The following is an 18,365-nucleotide window of genomic DNA, read 5'->3' as shown; positions in this document are numbered from 1 at the left end:
CTTCTAGGATTTTTATAGTTTCAGGTCTAACGGTTAGGTCTTTAATCCATTTTGAGCTTCTTTTTGTGTATGGTGTTAGAATGTAGTCCAGTTTCATTCTGCTACATGTAGCGGTCCCGTTTTCCCAGCACCATTTATTATAAAGACTGTCTTTTCCCCACTGTATACCCTTGCCTCCTTTGTCATACATGAATTGACCATGTGTGTGTGGGTTTATTTCTGGGCCCTCTATTCAGTTCCATTGATCTATGTATCTGTTTTTGTATCAGTACCAGATTGTTTAGATTGATACAGCTTTGTACTACATCTTAAAATCTGGAATTGTGATACTTCCAGCTTTGTTCTTTCTCAGGATTGCTTTGGCTACTCAGGATCCTCTGTGGTTCTATACGGATTTTAGTATTATTTGCTCTAGTTCTGTGAAAAATGCTGTTGGTATTTTCATAGGGATGGCATTGAATCTGTAGAATGCTTTGGGGAATATGGACATTTTAACAATATTAATTCAATATAATTCAATTGTTATAATTCAATATAATTAAAACAATATCTTAACAATATTAATTCTTCCAGACCATGAGTGTGGAAGATCTTTCCATTTGTTTGTGTTATCTTCAGTTTCTTTCATCAGCGTTTTATAGTTTTGAGAGTATGAGTCTTTCACCTCTTTGGTTCAATTTATTCCTAGGTATTTTATTCTTTTTTGTGCAATCATGAATGATGTTGTTTTTTAAATTTCTCTTTATGCGACTTCATTGTTAGTGTATAGAAATGCTACTGATTTCTCTGTATTAGTTGTGTATCCATAGTTTATTCTTTTTTATTGCTGAGGAGTATGAATAAATCACAATTTGTTTAAAAAAACCTTTCATCTGAACATAAGTCAAAAGTGTTTGATCAGTATTATTTAAGGGAGCATACGACTTCAGATTTAAAAAACATAGATGACCATTTCAGTATTTTCATTTATGGGTAATATGCATTTTTAATTCCATGTTTTTATAACTTTGGTAAAAAGTTATTGGCAGTAGCATAGTAAAATTTTACTGCAAAACAGCAAAAAGGCATAAAATGAGTTTTTAATCACTTAGGATAGATTCTGGTTGGTGTTGTGGATGTGTAAATACTTAAATAATCTAAAAGTCCCCTTTACTAAACCTTTTATAGGTTGTCTACCAAATCTGGAAGCGTAGATAATACTTTATTTTTCACAGAAGAAACTGAGTATGTCCTTGATGATATTATATACATTGTTCTATGCCTCCAGACTTTCTGAACACTCTGAGCTCTTATTTAAATGGTAAACGAATCGTTTCTCAGCATTTTGGCTAAGATCAAGTGTAGTATCTGTTCTTACCAGTTTAAATGGTAAATGAGAAGATTATGTTTTATTGTAATAAATTACTAGACTTCTCCATTGTCACAAGTATTTATATCATAATGCAGTTTGTCTTATAGTGTAGCACATTTTTCCATGTGCAGTGTTTTAATTGTGATTCATATCCTTGGCCAAGGATTTAGCAACAAGTTAATTATAAGAATGATCAATCATTTATTATCAAGAAAGCAACTTTAATCATCTAAAATAGTGAAATCATGGTCCAATGATTAATTATGAAAATTCAGCCAGGAAGAAGATTTTAGTGATCCTCTAGCACAACCCGTTTATTTTATACATAAGGAAACTGAGGCCCAGATAATTTTGGCATCTCTCCCAAATCATTACAGATGGAGCATAGCAGAGCTGGGCCTAGAGCTCTGTTCTCTTTGTATTATTTTTCTATTGTTGCATAACAAACCACCAAGAACGCATTTATTAACTCACCATTCTATAGATCAGAATCTAAGGTGACTGGACTGGGTTCTGTGCTTAGCTATGATGAGGCCAAAATCAAGGTTCTAACCAGGTTGAACTCCTGTCTGGAGGCTCTAAGAAAGAATCCACTGCCAAACTCATTCCCACTATTGGCAGAATTCAGATTCTTGCTGTTGTGGGACTGAGGTCCCCATTTCCTTGCTAGTTATTGGCTAGGGTTCACTGTCAGCAACTAGAAATCTCTCTCCGATCCTTGCACAGGCTCCCTTCATCTTGAAAGCCAGCAGTGGTACATCATTTCCTTTTCATCGTTCACATTTTGACCTTCTCTTCTGCAACCAGTCAGGGAAAGGTTTGAGCTTTTAATGACTCATCATTCAGGATGAGTGAATGATGCCTTTATCTTACAGTCAGCTGTGCATAGAACATAATTGTACTGATGGACATAATTTGAGCTTTGAAATTGGCCGCTGTGAAATGGAATTCTCTCTCTCCTTTATGAAGTGGAGCTTACTTAGAAAACTTTACCTTCTAGCAGTGTCAGATTACTAAAATGTACTCTCGTACATTGAGTGTAGGGACTCCTTCCTCTACTCTTGGATTTAGGAGAGGTCATCTACAAAAACCAGAAGTTAGAAGGAATATAATTTCGTCAAGAAGAGGTGAGATGTTAATTAAAATGCTATTCAGTGTACGGAGGGATAATATTTGGAAATGAATAACTTAAGTTATAGTTTATAACTTCAAACTTAAGTTTATAGTTTTAGATGAATAAGAGCAACAGAAGAAACACACTAGGAAACAGATCACTGGTAGCAAAGCCCTTCATTTCAAATGAGATAAAGAGAAGAAAATGATTAATTTGGGAGATTAAACAAAACATATCAAACTTTTCAAAGAACTGTATATCCCAAGAATAGTTAATTAAAAAACTGAGTGTTACTGGAGTGGTTGGGGGTGGGAGGGATGGGGTGGCTGGGTGATAGACATTGGGGAGGGTATGTGCTACGGTGAGCGCTGTGAATTGTGCAAGACTGTTGAATCACAGATCTGTACTTCTGAAACAAATAACGCAACATATTTTAAGAAAAAAGAAAAAGAAGAAGATAACAGGAGAGGAAGAAAAAGGGAGTATGTCAGAGGGGGAGACGAACCATGAGAGATGATGGACTCTGAAAAACAAACTGAGGGTACTAGAGGGGAGGGGGGAGGGGGATGGGTTATCCTGGTGATGGGTATTGAGGAGGGCACGTTCTGCATGGAGCACTGGGTGTTATGAACAAACAATGAATCATGGAACACTGCACCAAAAACTAATGATGTAATATATGGTGATTAACATAACAATAAAAAATTTAAAAAAATAAAAAAAAAAAAGAGTGGGAAGGAAGATGAGGACAATTGATGACCGTAGCAGGAAGGGATCGATGGGTTTATATATTAGGGTTATTTTAGTTTCAGTTGTTAGGAACTAACATCAAACTATCTTAAGCAAAAAAAAAAAAATTTAAGTCGTAAGAGAGAAAATGAGGTGGCAATAGTTTATTGACTCATGAAATTGAAAAGACCAAGGTTTCAGGAATGGTTGAATTCAGTAGCTGAAAGTTGTCAACGGAGCATAATCTATTCTCTCCATTAGTAATCTCTTTCGTCTTCTTGCATTAAACGCAGATCAACAACTATCCCCATGCTAGTCCCAAGCAGATTCCATGTTATATTCTTCCAGTTTCAAGCTTAGTAGAGGGAATTTCTCTTTCCTAGTAACTCCAAATAAAATAATCCTAGGTCATTGTTTAATTGTTATAACTTAGACCATTTACCCATCCAATAACTGATCACTAGAGTCAAGTAAATGGAATATAGTACTTGGTCATCCCTGGGTCAATACCCACTACCAGAGCTGAGTATACAGGGGTGGAGGAGGGAATTGAAGGTGGGCGGGCATAAAACCCTGTAACTACGTGGACCTCCAGAGAAAGATAGATCACCCCACACCTACAGTTGCCAGATTTAGCAGATAAGATACAGGATTCTCATTTAAATTTGAATTTCAGATGAACATTGAATAAGTTTATAGTATTAGTCACATCCCATGCAATGTTTAGGACATATTTATATTTTTAAAAGTGTTGTATATATGAAATTTGAATTTAACAGAGTATATTGTATTTTGTTTGACAACTTTGCCCATGCCCAAACATTTCAGTAATTTATTCAAGAAACAATTGGAATGGGCTAGGCAAGCAGCAATGATGAGAGTCCCCTACCATGGGAAGGACTGTACCTTGCAAGAGAATGCAGAAGTCATCTCTAAGCCAACAGATTGCAATAACAGAAAGGAAACACAAACTGCATCAATACAAACTAAGAATAAAGGAGACCAGTGAAAGACCAGTGGTAGGGAATGCAGGAAGAGGAGGCTCTGAAAAGGAGAATTCAGCAGTGTGGGTTGCCTGTACAACACTGGTTTTCCTCTCTGTTTTTTTTTTGTTTCAAGGCCTCCCCTCTTCATCTTCAGGGGAGGCCAGCCTCAGTTACAGGGGCTGATTTCTGATGGGACTAAGATGTAGGTGGGGTTCTGTTCTCCTTATCTGTGAATGATTTTTGCATGGGCATGTGACTGAATTCTGGCCACTGAAACTTATAGTTAAAGGTACTGGGCTTCTAGGAAAGATTTTTGCCTATTCTGAAGAAACATGTACAGGAAGACACAAATTGTGGTACCTGGCTATGATGTTGGAATTGGTGCTGCCATTTTGAAATAATCAAAGAAGCTGATCTGGGAACAAAGTTGATTCACCAGGAATGGCAGGATATGAAAGATGGAGAAAACTGCTTACCTGGTGATCTGTCGATAAACCGATTAACCCAGGAATCGCCTGACTTCTGGGCCTCTTGTAATGCAAACTAATATGTTTCCTAGTTGCTTAAAACACTTGCAAGTTTTGTTTGCAGCTTAAAACATTTTAACTGACATACAAGAGATTCACACTAAAAGTCAGAATGTCATATATATTGGACATTGAGGTGACTTTTCTTTTTTATTTGCTAATGATCATAAACTCAAACCATAAAAACGTTATTTGTTTCACTTGAAGGGTAAGATGTCTTCCATTTAAAAAAAAAATGCTGTATGCTATCCCTTAAAGTAGTCAGTAAAAACAAAAGCAAACGTGTACTTTAGAATTAGAACTTGGGGAAAAGAAATCACGGAAACTAATATTCATTCAATGGTAATGTCTTTTTTTAAAAAAAGCAACAGTTACTTAATGAGACTTCAGAATTGACATCATAAATTGGCCTGAATATAGTTCTTTGAACTGTCATTATGGAATTTCCCAGTTGGTGAAGGATTAATCTGTTTTTCACAGAAATCTTTTTTATCTTCGTGAAATGATGCCCCCATATATAGAGGTGCTGTTAGTGTATCTTTTTAAGAATTATAAAAATATAAATTTTTTAAAAAGATGTCAATGGAAAAATCACTATTGGTTGATTTAACAAGTCAACACAGTTTAACTCCTCTCTGCTTCTGATGTTAACATACGACATTTGTTGAATTTTGCACCTATTTTTAGCTCTGATCTTAGGATCTCCACCTACTATTGGAAAATCCAGCTTGTGGCATCCCGGTCACTTCATTTTCACAACCATATTCTGTTCACGAAGAATGTTAAATTTATACATATAGACTCATCCTATGTTTATGGTTACTGGTAAAACATTTCTTTCCTCATTTCTGAAATGGGTGCACTACAAAGAAAGCTGGGACATTTTGGTAAACTGAACCTTACTTTACCATTCACTTATCCACATGAAAATTAACTTGTATTCCCAAATGGAGCAGGAGAGCATTAGGAATTTATATAATAAAATTATTGTCAATGTCCTATCTATTAGGGCTAGATTCGGTGACATATAAAAGAAAACCCAAACTTACCCTAACCCTGATGGAAGTGCAATATCCCCCACGTGTAACAAAGTCCGGTGCTCGCACTGCAGGGCTGGGATGCCCGCTCCACAGTCATCGTGGGGTCAGATCTCTTCTTTATAGCTCCCCTGTCATCCTAAGCACAGGCCTTGATTCTAAGGTTACTTCATAGAACTCCTGACATCATGTCCATGTTCCAGGAAGCAGGAAGGAATACTGAGTAAGGGACCAAAGGGTCTAACTTACGAAGAGGAATCACACTCCTTTGAGGAGCCTTGGTGGAAACCTTTCATACCAGCCAATTTAAGCCACTGAAGTATAAGCAATACTTCTGCTTATTTCTGATTGAATTGTTCTTAGTCATGTGGGGTGCTTAGTCCCAAGAGAGACTGTGAATGACTTTTAGCTGGGTTTATGACCACCTCAAATAAAATTAGAATTCTACTCCTTAGGGAAGAGAGAATGGATAGAGAATAGATGATTCTGTCACAGTCTCTATCACAGTATGTTTGAGATTGCTTTCCAACCCCAGATGTATTTGTATCAGATTCAGAACTTGATCAAAACTTTTATAGTTTTCCAATTTTACCTTTGTCTCCTATCAGTTTTCGGACTATAGAATTTCTTCCGGGGTGGGAGTGATTTCACCAATCTACACTTAGACTTCCTATAAAAGTGATTAGTTATGTAAACATGCCATGCTCCATCCTGAAAATGTCTTAAGCCCATGTGTTCATAATCAGCAAAACAACTTATAAATTTTCTTTATCTGTTTAGGAAGTTCAAAATTCTTATTTAACACTAGGTACCATCCTGTCTTTAACACTAAAAATAACTATATTTATTGTGACTTAGTTGATCACCCAGAGTGCCCCCAATATATCTTCAATAAAAATAAACTTTGTAGTAAAATTATTCTTTCTCTGAAAATTCATATACAACAATTGGGAAGCTAGAGGGGACAAAAATGGGTGCAATCAAAATGTTTCCAGATAGTAATTAATTCTTATCATTAACTCAAAATGTTAAGTTTCAAAGAAGTTTCAAAAAAGGAAACTCACTCTCAGTACTAAGAATGATTGCCTTTGATATTTCTGTGAAACTTGAAAGGTACTCTGAGCATCACTTTTCTGGAATGCTGCACACTGCACCTGCTGCAGAGCCTTATTTATTTATTTATCTTAAAGATGCTCTTCCCACTGATTCTATTATCACTTCAATCACCCTCTGCTGTCCAACTCAGCTACAGCCGTTCAAGTCACCTTGAATGCACTTACTTAAGGGGATGCCAGCAGAATGCCCCCACAGGTCTAGCTTGCTACTCCCAATGCAAAATGTCACTCTGTTTATGCTTCTGGAACTTGCCTATGGCCTCCTCTGTGATTCCTTTTAGTCCTTTTAGCAGTAAACAGATTTGATGGGCGGGTGTTTGGACATGATTAAGAGGATACTCACCTTTAATTATTCCTGTTCTTATATTTGATGGGGCACAGAAATAATTCAGAATTAGACATAGAGGCATCTTAAATTTTATCAAAGCAGGTGTCAGCTTTTAAACTTTGAAATTTTATAAAGGTGTGAACTATTACTGAAAGGCATGTTCTAATACCCTGATTAGATCTGCTTAAACTAGAAATGGTGTAAGTCTTTCAAGCCTAGATAATGGTTTGTGACTACATGATACGAACTCAGCTCCATTCTGAATATAAACCCAGTACAACTGTGTGGTTCCCAGAGTTAACACCTAAAGAGGTACCAAGTAGTTTTTTACCTTCTCAGGGTCTGACATGTATGGGTACTCAGTAAATATACATTGAGTGAAGATCAGTGCCATCTATTGGCTAACTCTTTCCAATTTCATATTAGGTTTTTAATCTACTAAACAAGCTTGTCTCATTGGATTTCATCCTAATTTACCTGAAGGTAAACATTCTAGATTCTTTTCTCCTTGTACCTATTTAATGCTCTGCAGGAAATATTGTTAACCTTCATTCTTTCTAAAGTTATCAGCAGTTTAGATTTCCCTTCACTAAGTCTAGATTTTTTTCTTATCTCTATTTTAAAAAATGTAACTATTTAATTTCTGATATATAAAACAAAATGTAAAAAGCTAAAAAAAGGTGTAGAAGACTTCTCTTAATGGGAAATCACCACCACCACCATCATCATCATGACAGTAGTAACAGTGAATACTATTTGTTGAGCACTTATATCTAAGCACTGTACATAGTGCTTTTACTATAATCATCTCTTCACAGCAACTCTGCAAAGTAGGGATTATCCCATTTTTACAGGTGAGGAAAGTGAGGTTTAGAAATGGTAAGCATCCTAAATAAAATCATATAGGATAGCCACTGGCAGGATTTGAAGTCAAATGTGTCTGATTACAAAGCCCATGACAATTACATTGCAAAGTGGGCCTACTGGGAATAATTCGTTATGAGTGAAGATATTTCACAGCCTCAGAAATGTCTGTAATTCCTACTGATGTGTATAGATAAAAAGTGCCAGAAATTCTTTCACTGTCTTTGCAATGTTTGATACTGCCTACTTTAGGAATCATAGAAAGGGCGCTGTAGTGCTCAGGGGGAGTTAGGGACAGAAGTATTATGACTGAATCAGGGCAATGATTGAAGGAAAAAGGCTTCCTTCTTCCTTTCCAGGTTCCTCATGCAATGAAAAAAGAGATTTTCTTCTCTTACCAGAAAACCACCTATTTAAGGAGGGATTCAAAGACCAAACCAAAGGTGTGTTAGAGCAGAATGGAACTGTCTTTCTGAAATAAGTATTCAGTCTTCTCCATTCATGCATCAGATTTAATGATATGATGACATGGCTAGTATATTTGCATTGGACACTGTCACTGGCAGTTCTGCCAAAAAGAGCCATTTTTAGAACTGGGAGTTCATGTATGAGTTTCCTATTTGTACATTAGCTATCACATGCTTTCACTGTCCCAAGTGTGTGAGAAGACTTGAGGTTGAATTAGGTAAAGCTGTTTGCAGGTGTAGTGTCTTGCCCTCAATGTGGGTTGCAGCTCTTAAAAGCAACTTTTGAGGAAAACTTTCTGTTTGATGTGGATGGTGGTAAGAGCTATTTATGTATTGTGGAGTCAATGTGATTCCCCGATGAGAAGAAAATTCCCAGCTAATGATCTAGCATTTGGGCTTGGGTCAAAGTGAATTACAGGATAGCTTTCAAACCTGAGTAGTCATATTCAGAGCTTATGCCCATACTTGCAGGGGTGGGTGCTGGTGTTTCTGTGTGTGTGTGTGTGTGTGTGTGTGTGTGTGTGTGTGTGTGTGTGTTTGAAGATTTTATTTATTTATTTGACAGAGAGAGACATAGCGAGAGAGGGAACACAAGCAGGGGGAGTGGGAGAGGGAGAAGCAGGCTTCCCGCGGAGCAGGGAGCCCGATGCGGGACTCGATCCCAGGATCATGACCTGAGCTGAACGCAGACACTTAGTGACTGAGCCACCCAAACGCCCCTCTGTGTGTTTTTTAATAGTGGAAAGGGTGTGAGTAAGATCTGTACTTCTACTACTTCTAATCCCATATGTCTAGGGCTTGGTCATCAATTTTCCTGGCCAAGAGACACCTCCCCCCCCAACTTTGTTAAAACCGCAAAAGTGGGGAGGAAAATGCCTATTTGTTAATGTCAGACGCCGATTCAAACGGCTTACGGGCCCCAGTGCAGCATTAAGTAAGCCTTCCATATAAAGCATGAGTCAGAATGGGCTCTGTCAAACTTGTTTTTAGATATGGGAGGTTGTTATAGACATCAAGGCAGTTTGTAAAATAAAATCCTTTCCAGCTTATATATATTTGAAATGGAAATGAATCTACTTTCGGTTTTATACCAACAGTTTTGAATAATATCTTTTATTTTAGCATCCACGTGATAAATTTTATTTTTCATTTCACGAAAACATTTTTCTTCACCAAAAATATGGAAATCTGAAAGCAGATAATCAAGATTTAGAACCTGAGAATGCCTCTCTCACTCTCTATCTCGATAGATAGATGAATAGATAGATAGATGTATATGGACATTTGTATCTCGTGTGTGTGTGTGTGTGTGTGTGTGTGTGTGTGTGTGTGTGTGTGGTCCATTGGGAAAGTAATATTAAATTCCTTCAACTGTATAAAATGAAAAAAATGTTTCTTGTTTTATTTTTCTTTGGATATATTTTCTGACTAACTTCTTACTTTGACGTCTCACACATTCACATATATAGCTATGGCACTGACATGCTATCCAGATGATGGCCAGTACACATGTGGAGACCTGTAGTGTCTCCTAGCGGCATTCACTAGAAAATCATACTCATAAGAAATAAAGTCCTTTATGGTGACTGATAATTATACAACTAGCTGCTTTTGTGTTGCCACGCTCGAATTTGGTTTTTAAATTAAGGCTACTGGCAAAGGAGTGATTTAAACTTACGTGATACAAATTTTATCTGCCCCCCCCAGGATTATAACAACTTCAATTAACCACAATAAACTTATCAACACATGATTTTTTAATTTATAATCTCCATTTATTTAATAACTACTTAGTAGCTGTTCTCTCTGTATCCACTCTCTGCGCTGAGGATGCAGCTACACAAGGATGTACACACTGTTATGCTCATGGAACATTCGGTCTGGCATGATGGCACCTGCTTTCTGTACAGTAATCCTCAGTGTTGCTATTCCATGCTGAATTTATAGGAGATCTGTCCGATCACATGCATGTATTCAGTATTTGAAGAATAAACTGAAAAGCAGCATCTCAGTGACTATGGATTATAATGTTAGACCCCCTAGAAGATTCTTTTTTTGTAAAAAGTTGTCAGAAGGCCCCTTGGGGAAGCTGAAATGCCTGAGTTCCTTTTGTTTCTTACTAGAGTCGAATCTGGGAGGCCTTGACGATGTAGGTCCTATTTCCAGCAGCATTGACCAGCAGCTGAAGGAGGCAGTGAGACGCCGCAGACACACGGGAGAGAATGATTACAACATCGAGGTGCTGCTGGGGGTGGACGACTCCGTGGTCCGCTTCCACGGCAAAGAGCACGTCCAGAACTACCTCCTCACCCTGATGAACATTGTGAGTAGCCCCTCCTCTCTGAGTCTTTGTGATCTTTTAATTCACTTCTCCTGTTGTGTTAGTATCTTTTGGAATCCTATGTGAGGACCCACACGGCTGCCCCCCACACCCAAACTGTGCACCTAATTGCATTAAATTCAAATCTCAATCTCCATATTTAACATACAAGAATGCAAAAATGAAGAAAGCACGAAGCAAAATTTTCTTTTGGGTGATCAACTAGTTTTCCATTTTCATCAAGGGGAAAATCATAAACTGAAAAAGTCGTAGTAAGATTGAACTATAGCAGGAATTATGATTTTCAGTTTGTTCTGGGGTTAATCAAAACTCTCGTGACTTTGTCCACCTGCCTTGATATGGACCATGAAGGATGAAATAGCATCATTTTGTATCCCAGGATGACAAAGAATGATTTAGGCCTGATAACTTTGTGTGGATGCTTGTTGCCAGGGCTTTTGAATAAGAGTGGTATTTTTCAACATCATACGACTGAAGGTAATACCCGTACGGAGCACAGCGTGCCCAGGGCGCACTGCTGCACTGCACTCAGCAAGACCTCTTTACGTTTTCCCTTTTTTTCTCCTTTATGAGCCTTAAGCATATGCAGAAGAAATTTGGTGCACATCCTAGAACTGGGATTCTCTTTCTCCTTGTGAATTGGCAGAGAGCAATTGAGGAGAAATAGTACCTAAACCACCTACTTCGAAAAGATAATTGAGATAATAGTGCACTCTGTTTTGTATATTTTACCTCCTAGAATTATAAAATACCTATTTTATCGATCTAGCAAATTTATTACCCAAGCCTATTCTCTTTTTTTCAGCTTTTGATTTTTAAGTTAATTTCTTTGGGTATCTATATTGTTTCTTTCCAAGCTTAAGATTAGATTTCAAATAATTATAATGGAGAAGAATAATTATTAATTGTATTAATCATCATTTTATTTATACTAATATTTAAGCTTATATGTTAAATATATTTTTGTTTATTGAGATGCCAATTTATAAAATTACACATACACCTGCCATGTGTCTGTGAGATGGAAAGGGAGTACAGAAATTATTTCTGTTTGCTCATTGGCACCACTTCCTGTTATGTATACTGAACATCACACAGAAAACAAATTATTAGCTTTGACAATAGATGTGTATAGAGGATCGTTATTTGTGAATTACATGAATGTCTTCGACTACTGATCATTCATTTTTTGTCTGTCTTACTAGTGGAGAAACTCTGGGCATGCTGTTTCTCCTCTCTGAGCCTGCTTCAGTCTCTCCATCTGCATAACGAGAAAACTAATAAGACTTACTTTACTAGGCATGTTGGGAGGATTAAATGGCTAAATACAAGTCACTGTGCTGTGTATACATGCAGAAGGAAACAATCATATTTTAGCTTTCCACATGAAATTTACTTCCAAATCCCTAGGGAGATGCTATTCCCACTCACATCATTCATTATGCCCCTAGGCTGCTTTGTCCTACCACCAGGGAGGGCAGCCAGTCGTCACAGACTTATTAGGCTCCATCCTGGGGCTCAGGACTACAGATGGCTCTTGGCATCATGCAGCAGAGATTTGATATGGTTCTTATCTTCACAGAACTTATAATTTAGTCAAGCAGAAAAGAGAAATACATAGGAATTTTTTTTAAGTTGAGCAATAAAGACAATGCTATTGTTGAGACTTACGTGACAGGTGCTATAGTATAAGTGCTATGAGACTTTGGAGAAGGCAGCTATGACAACGGTCATCCAAGTTGCCAAGTGTTGAGGACCAGTATCAAACTGAGATTGAGGAGGCAAGGGTTTTCATTCTAGTTCTGTTACCCATTGGCTCTGTGGCCTTCGACAGAGGGATTTCATTTCTGAAATGTTTATAAAATCTGGGGGGGGTGGGAGGGAGGGGGTGGCTGGGTGATAGACATTGGGGGAGGGTATGTGCTATGGTGAGCGCAGTGAATTGTGCAAGACTGTTGAATCACAGACCTGTACCTCTGAAACAAATAATGCAATATATGTTAAGAAGAAAAAAAAAAAGAAGATAGCAGGAGGGGAAGAATGAAGGGGGGGAATTGGAGGGGGAGACAAACCATGAGAGACGATGGACTCTGAAAAACAAACTGAGGGTTCTAGAGGGGAGGGGAGTGGGGGGATGGGTTAGCCTGGTGATGGGTATTAAAGAGGGCACGTACTGCATGGAGCACTGGGTGTTATACGCAAACAATCATGGAACACTACATCAAAAACTAAAGATGTAATGTATGGTGATTCACATAACAAAAAATTAAAATAAAATCTGTTTATAAAATCGAAAGGCTCAATAGGATATTCATTAATTCTGTAATTCATGAAGTTGGGAGTTAAGCTGGATCCTTAGGGCTTTGTTCTTCTATTGTGTTTTTTGCTGTTTGCTTTTGTCTTTTGAAGGGCCCATGAAAATATAAAGGATTTCTAAGTAGAATCTTTTGACAAGAAAGTAGAAATGGATAAAATACATTTGCCAGACAGTAATTCTAATTTGAAGGGTGTCAGAGAACAAAGTGCCACATTTTAGGTTTAATAACACTCAAAAGGGTTGTTCTATTTTTAAGTCTGTTAAAAAGTTTAGATAATAGACTGAGTCTTTGTCTCAAATACTAGAAATTATTCTAAAGTTAATAGTGCATCAGAGAATGGAACTATAGTAGAGAAAATCTTAAAACTTAAAAAGTGCATTGCATCTGGAATAATTGATGTAGGCAGGGTTTTGGGGAGACAGTAATAACACTCCAATAATAACACTTGAAACATAATATATGTCAGGAGTAATGTTAAACTCTTTTTTTAAAGATTTTATTTATTTATTTGAGAGGGAGAGACAGAGACTGAGAGAGCGTGAGAATGAATGCGGGGAGGGGCCGAGGGAGAGGGAGAAGCAGGCTCCTCACTGAGCAGGGAGCCCGATGTGGGACTCCATCCCAGGACCCTGAGATCATGACCTGAGCCGAAGGCAGACGCTTAACTGACTGAGCCACCCAGGCGCCCAATGTTAAACATTTTTTAAATTTATCTGCTATTTATTTATTTTTCCCCTATGATGTCCATCTTGTGACTTATTTATTTTATAACTAGGGGTTTGTACCTCTTAATTCCCTTCACCTATTTTGCCCATCCCCACAGACCTCCCCTCATTTATCTGCTATTTTAAATTAGCCGTGTGAATTGGACACAACTGTATTTCATCTATTCCAAGGCCATATTGCCTAATGATAGTAATGATTGTATATATGAGTGTGGTAAAGTTCTAAAGTGATTTGCTATGTGAATCTGGCAGTTTGGACACAGGAAGGGCAGCTCACTAAATTAGCACTTCTCTCAGGAAGTTTAAGGGTCAAGTGAACAAATCTGAACGGGCCCCAAGATGATTTTGCTATAACTGTCTAAGAGGGAGAGGGGGTGTCCTCTACCCACACCCCTGGCTTCTCTGAATCTGTGAAGGAGGAGGTAGTTCAGCTGCCTTCCATCTCCTTTTATTTTTAACTCCTTCTTTTTTGTGGATCTTGAAATTTATCCAAGTCTCATCTATAAAGAAGAAATAAACAGATCTGAATATATTCTAAAACAGCATGACTAATGACTAGATTCTTGGCAAGCTTTTTATGTTTCAAATAAGATGTATGTGATATGTGTTAAGCCTTTGTTAGGATCTCATATCATATCTTGTTATGTTAAGAAATTTTAGTTTTGCTATTTTGTAACATGGCTGACTCGGCCAGAAAGTGGTTCTCAGCAATGCGGCATGTCTCATTATGCAAATATTGATCCATTGCCTACTGTGTACAAGGCCATTTTAGGCTTAGAAAATTTCCCAAGAAACACAGTAGAAGATTCTCTGCCTTTTTTGGAGCTTGAAAGAGGAAACAGGTGATAGTCAAAGAAGAAATAACTATGTAAGTTTAGGTAATAATAACTGTTGGGAAGAAAAATAAATAAGAGTAAAGAGATACTGTCAAGGAGAGAAGAGGCAGTGTGGGGAGTATTTGGGATAGGAGGTTAGAACGAGGAGGAATATTATGTGAACAGAGATACAGAGATTCTGTGAGGACGAGAGCTTGGCAAGGAGCTGGGAAAAGAGTGATCCAGGCAAATGGATCATTAATTGCAGAAGTTCTGAGTCAAGAAAGAGCTTCTGATTCAGGAGTGTTTGGTATACAGGTCTAAGAGTTAGTGTTTTCTTTCTTTCTTTTTTTTAAATTTTATTTTATTATGTTATGTTAGTCACCATACAGTACATCATTAGTTTTTGATGTCGTGTTCCACGATCCATTATTTTCGTATAACACCCAGTGCTCCAGGCAGTACGTGCCCTCCTTAATACCCATCACCGGGCTAGCCACCCACCCCCCTCCCTCTAAAACCCTCAGTTTGTTTCCCAGAGTCCATAGTCTCTCTTGGTTCATCTGCCCCTCTGAATTCCCTCCATTTTTCCCTTCCTTCTCCTAATGTCCTCCATGTTATTCCTTATGTTCCACAACTAAGTGAAACCATATGATAATTGACTTTCTCTGCTTGACTTATTTCACTTAGCATAATCTCCTCCAGTCCCATCCATGTTGATGTAAAAGTTGGGTATTCATCCTTTCTGATGGCTGAGTAATATTCCATTGTATTTTTGGACCACATCTTCTTTATCCGTTCATCTGTTGAAGGGCATCTCGGCTCTTTCCACAGTTTGGCTATTGTGGACATTGCTGCTATGAACATTGGGGTGCATACGGCCCTTCTTTTCACAGTATCTGTGTCTTTGGCGTAAATACCCAGCAGTGCAATTGCTGGGTCCTAGGGTAGCTCTATTTTTAATTTTTTGAGGCACCTCCACACTGTTTTACAAAGTGGCTGTACCAACTTGCATTCCTACCAACAGTGTGAGAGGGTTCCCATTTCTCCACAACCTCTCCAACATTTGTTGTTTCTTGCCTTGTCAATTTTTGCCATTCTAACTGGTGTAAGGTGGTATCTCAATGTGGTTTTCATTTGAATTTCCCTGATGACTAAGAGTTAGTGTTTTCTAAGCACAGTAGGTAATTTGGATGAACACCCTTAGCTAAAAATCACTAGTAAGACAATAAAAAGAAAGAATTGAGAGAAAAGACCGGGAAGAAATCTTTTTTTTTTTTTTTTTAAGATTTCATTTATTTATTTGACACAGAGAGAGAGAGAGTGCATGAGCAGGGAGAGGGGCAAGGGCAGAGGCAGAGGGAGAAGTAGGCTCCCCGCGGAGCAGGGAGCCCGATGCGGGGCTCGATCCCAGGACCCTGCAATCATGACCTGAGCCAAAGGCAGACGCTTAACCAACTGAGCCACCCAGGTGCCCCTGGGAAGAAATCTTTGAAAATAAAGAAATAGAAATGAAATTTCTTAGAGTGAAAAATATAAGTAGTTGGACTATCCTGGAAATTTCTCCAGCAGTTTTTCTTTATATTTTATATTCAAACCCCTACTGCCAGAAATCTGTTATCATGTGAATAACCATAAAGCTTGCTTTATTGAACTCTGAGTATTCTAGGCAGGTAACAACTTTTCCTTGATCTGAATGTAGTTTTTTAAAAAAAATCTTTTGACTTGCTAATTTCTACCTAATGGACTTTAGTACCCTTATACTGTTTCTTTTTTTTTTTAATTTTTATGTAAATTCCAGTTAGTTAACATAGAGTGTAATATTAGTTTCAGGTGTACAATGTAGTGATTCAGCACTTCCATACATCACCCCATGCTCATCACAAGTGCACTCCTTAATCCCCATCACCTGTTTAACCCACTTCCCCACCCATCCTCCCTCTGGTAACCATTGGTTTGTTCTCCATAGTTAGGAGTCAGTTTCTTGGTTTGCCTCTCTTTCACTTTTTTTTTCCCTTTGCTCCTTTGTTTTGCTTCTTAAATTCCACATGTGAGTGAAATCATAAGGTATTTGTCTTTCTCTGACTTATTTTGCTTGGCATGATACTCTAGCTCCATCCACATTGTTGCAAATGTCAAGATTTCATTCTTTTTTATGGCTAATATTCCATTGTGTATATATATACCACTTCTTCTTTATCCATTTATTAGTCATTGGACATTTGGGCTGTTCCCATAATTTGGCTGTTATAGATAATGCTGCCATAAACATTGGGGTGCATGTATCATTTTGAATTAGTATTTTTGTATTCTTTGGGTAAATACCTACTAGTGCAATTGCTGGATCATAGGGTAGTTCTATTTTTTACTTTTTAAGGACCCTCCATACTGTTTTCCAGAGTGGCTGCACCAGTTTGCATTCCCACCAACAGTGCAAGAAGGCTTCCCTTTCTCCACATCCTCTACAACACGTGTTGTTTCTTGTGTTGTTTATTTTAGCCATTCTGACAGGTGTGCGGTGATATCTCATGGTGGTTTTGATTTGTATTTCCCTGATGATGAGTGATGTTCATATGTCTGTCAACCATCTATATCTCTTCTTTGGAAAAATGTCAGTTCATGTCTTCTGACCATTTTTAATTGGATTATTCATTTTTTGGGTGTTGAGTTTGATAAGTTCTTTATATATTTTGGATACTAAACCTTTATCAGATATGTCATTTGCAAATATCTTCTCCCATTTCGTAGGTTGACTTTTAGTTTTGTTGATTGTTTCCTTTGCTGTGCAGAAGCTTTTTATTTTGATGAAGTCCCAATAATTTATTTTTGCTTATGTTTCCCTATGCTTTGTTTTGAATCCCTTCAGGATTCAGGAGACCTATCTAGAAAGAAGTTGTTATAGGAAATGTCAAAGAGGTTACCACCTGTGTTTCCTCTGGAATTTTAATTGTTTCATGTCTGACATTTAGGTCTTTTCATTACATCCATTTTGAGTTTATTTTTGTGTATGATGTAAGAAAGTGGTCCAGTTTCATTCTTTTGCATGTTGCTGTCCAGTTTTTCCAACATCATTTGTTGAAGAGACTCTTTTACCCATTGGATATTCTTCCCTGCTTTTTTGAAGCTTAATTGACTATAAAATTGTGGGTTCATTTCTGAGTTTTTTATTCTGTTGATCTGTGTGTCTAATTTTGTGCCATTACCATACTCTTTTGATCACTATAGCTTTGTAATATAACTTGAAGTCCAAAACTGTGTTGCCTCCAGCTTTACTTTTCTTTTTCAAGATTGGCTATTCAGGATCTTTTGTGGTTCCGTACAAATTTTAGGATTGTTTGTTCTATCTCTGTGAAAAAAATGTTGTTGGTATTTTGATAGGGATTAAATGTGTAGATTGCTTTGGGTAACATAGACATTTTAACAATATTTGTTGTTCTGATCCCCGAGCATGGAATGTCTTTCCATTTCTTTGTGTCATCTTCAATTTTTTCATTAGTATTTTAGTTTTCAAAGTGGTCTTTAACCACTTTGGTTAGGTTCATTCCTAAGTATCTTATTATTTTTGGTGCAATTGTATATGGAATTAATTCCTTACTTTCTCTTTCTGCTGCTTCATTATTAGTGTAGAGAAATGCAACAGATTCTGTA

General features: G+C 37.5%; 1 protein-coding gene and 1 pseudogene across 4 annotated transcripts in view; both read left to right on the top strand.

Annotated features, from left to right (window-relative positions):
- ADAMTS3 (ADAM metallopeptidase with thrombospondin type 1 motif 3) overlaps window positions 1-18,365 on the top strand; it is a 257,797-nt gene that overhangs the window by 183,065 nt on the left and 56,367 nt on the right. For all 4 annotated transcript variants that reach the window (XM_073891779.1, XM_025887595.2, XM_073891780.1 and 1 more), the window contains one exon: window positions 10,642-10,841. In XM_073891779.1, coding sequence (XP_073747880.1) covers window positions 10,642-10,841 — 200 coding nt within the window. The remainder of the gene's footprint in view (window positions 1-10,641; window positions 10,842-18,365) is intronic.
- Window positions 1,309-1,415, top strand: LOC112836170 (U2 spliceosomal RNA; annotated as a pseudogene).

Source organism: Callorhinus ursinus, unplaced genomic scaffold, assembly GCF_003265705.2.
Source record: "Callorhinus ursinus isolate GAN/ISIS: 27379988/994484 unplaced genomic scaffold, GSC_fseal_2.0 scaffold4, whole genome shotgun sequence".
Lineage (NCBI taxonomy): Eukaryota > Metazoa > Chordata > Mammalia > Carnivora > Otariidae > Callorhinus > Callorhinus ursinus.
Note: the sequence above shows the minus strand (reverse complement) of the source record. Positions and strands in the feature narration are given on the sequence as shown.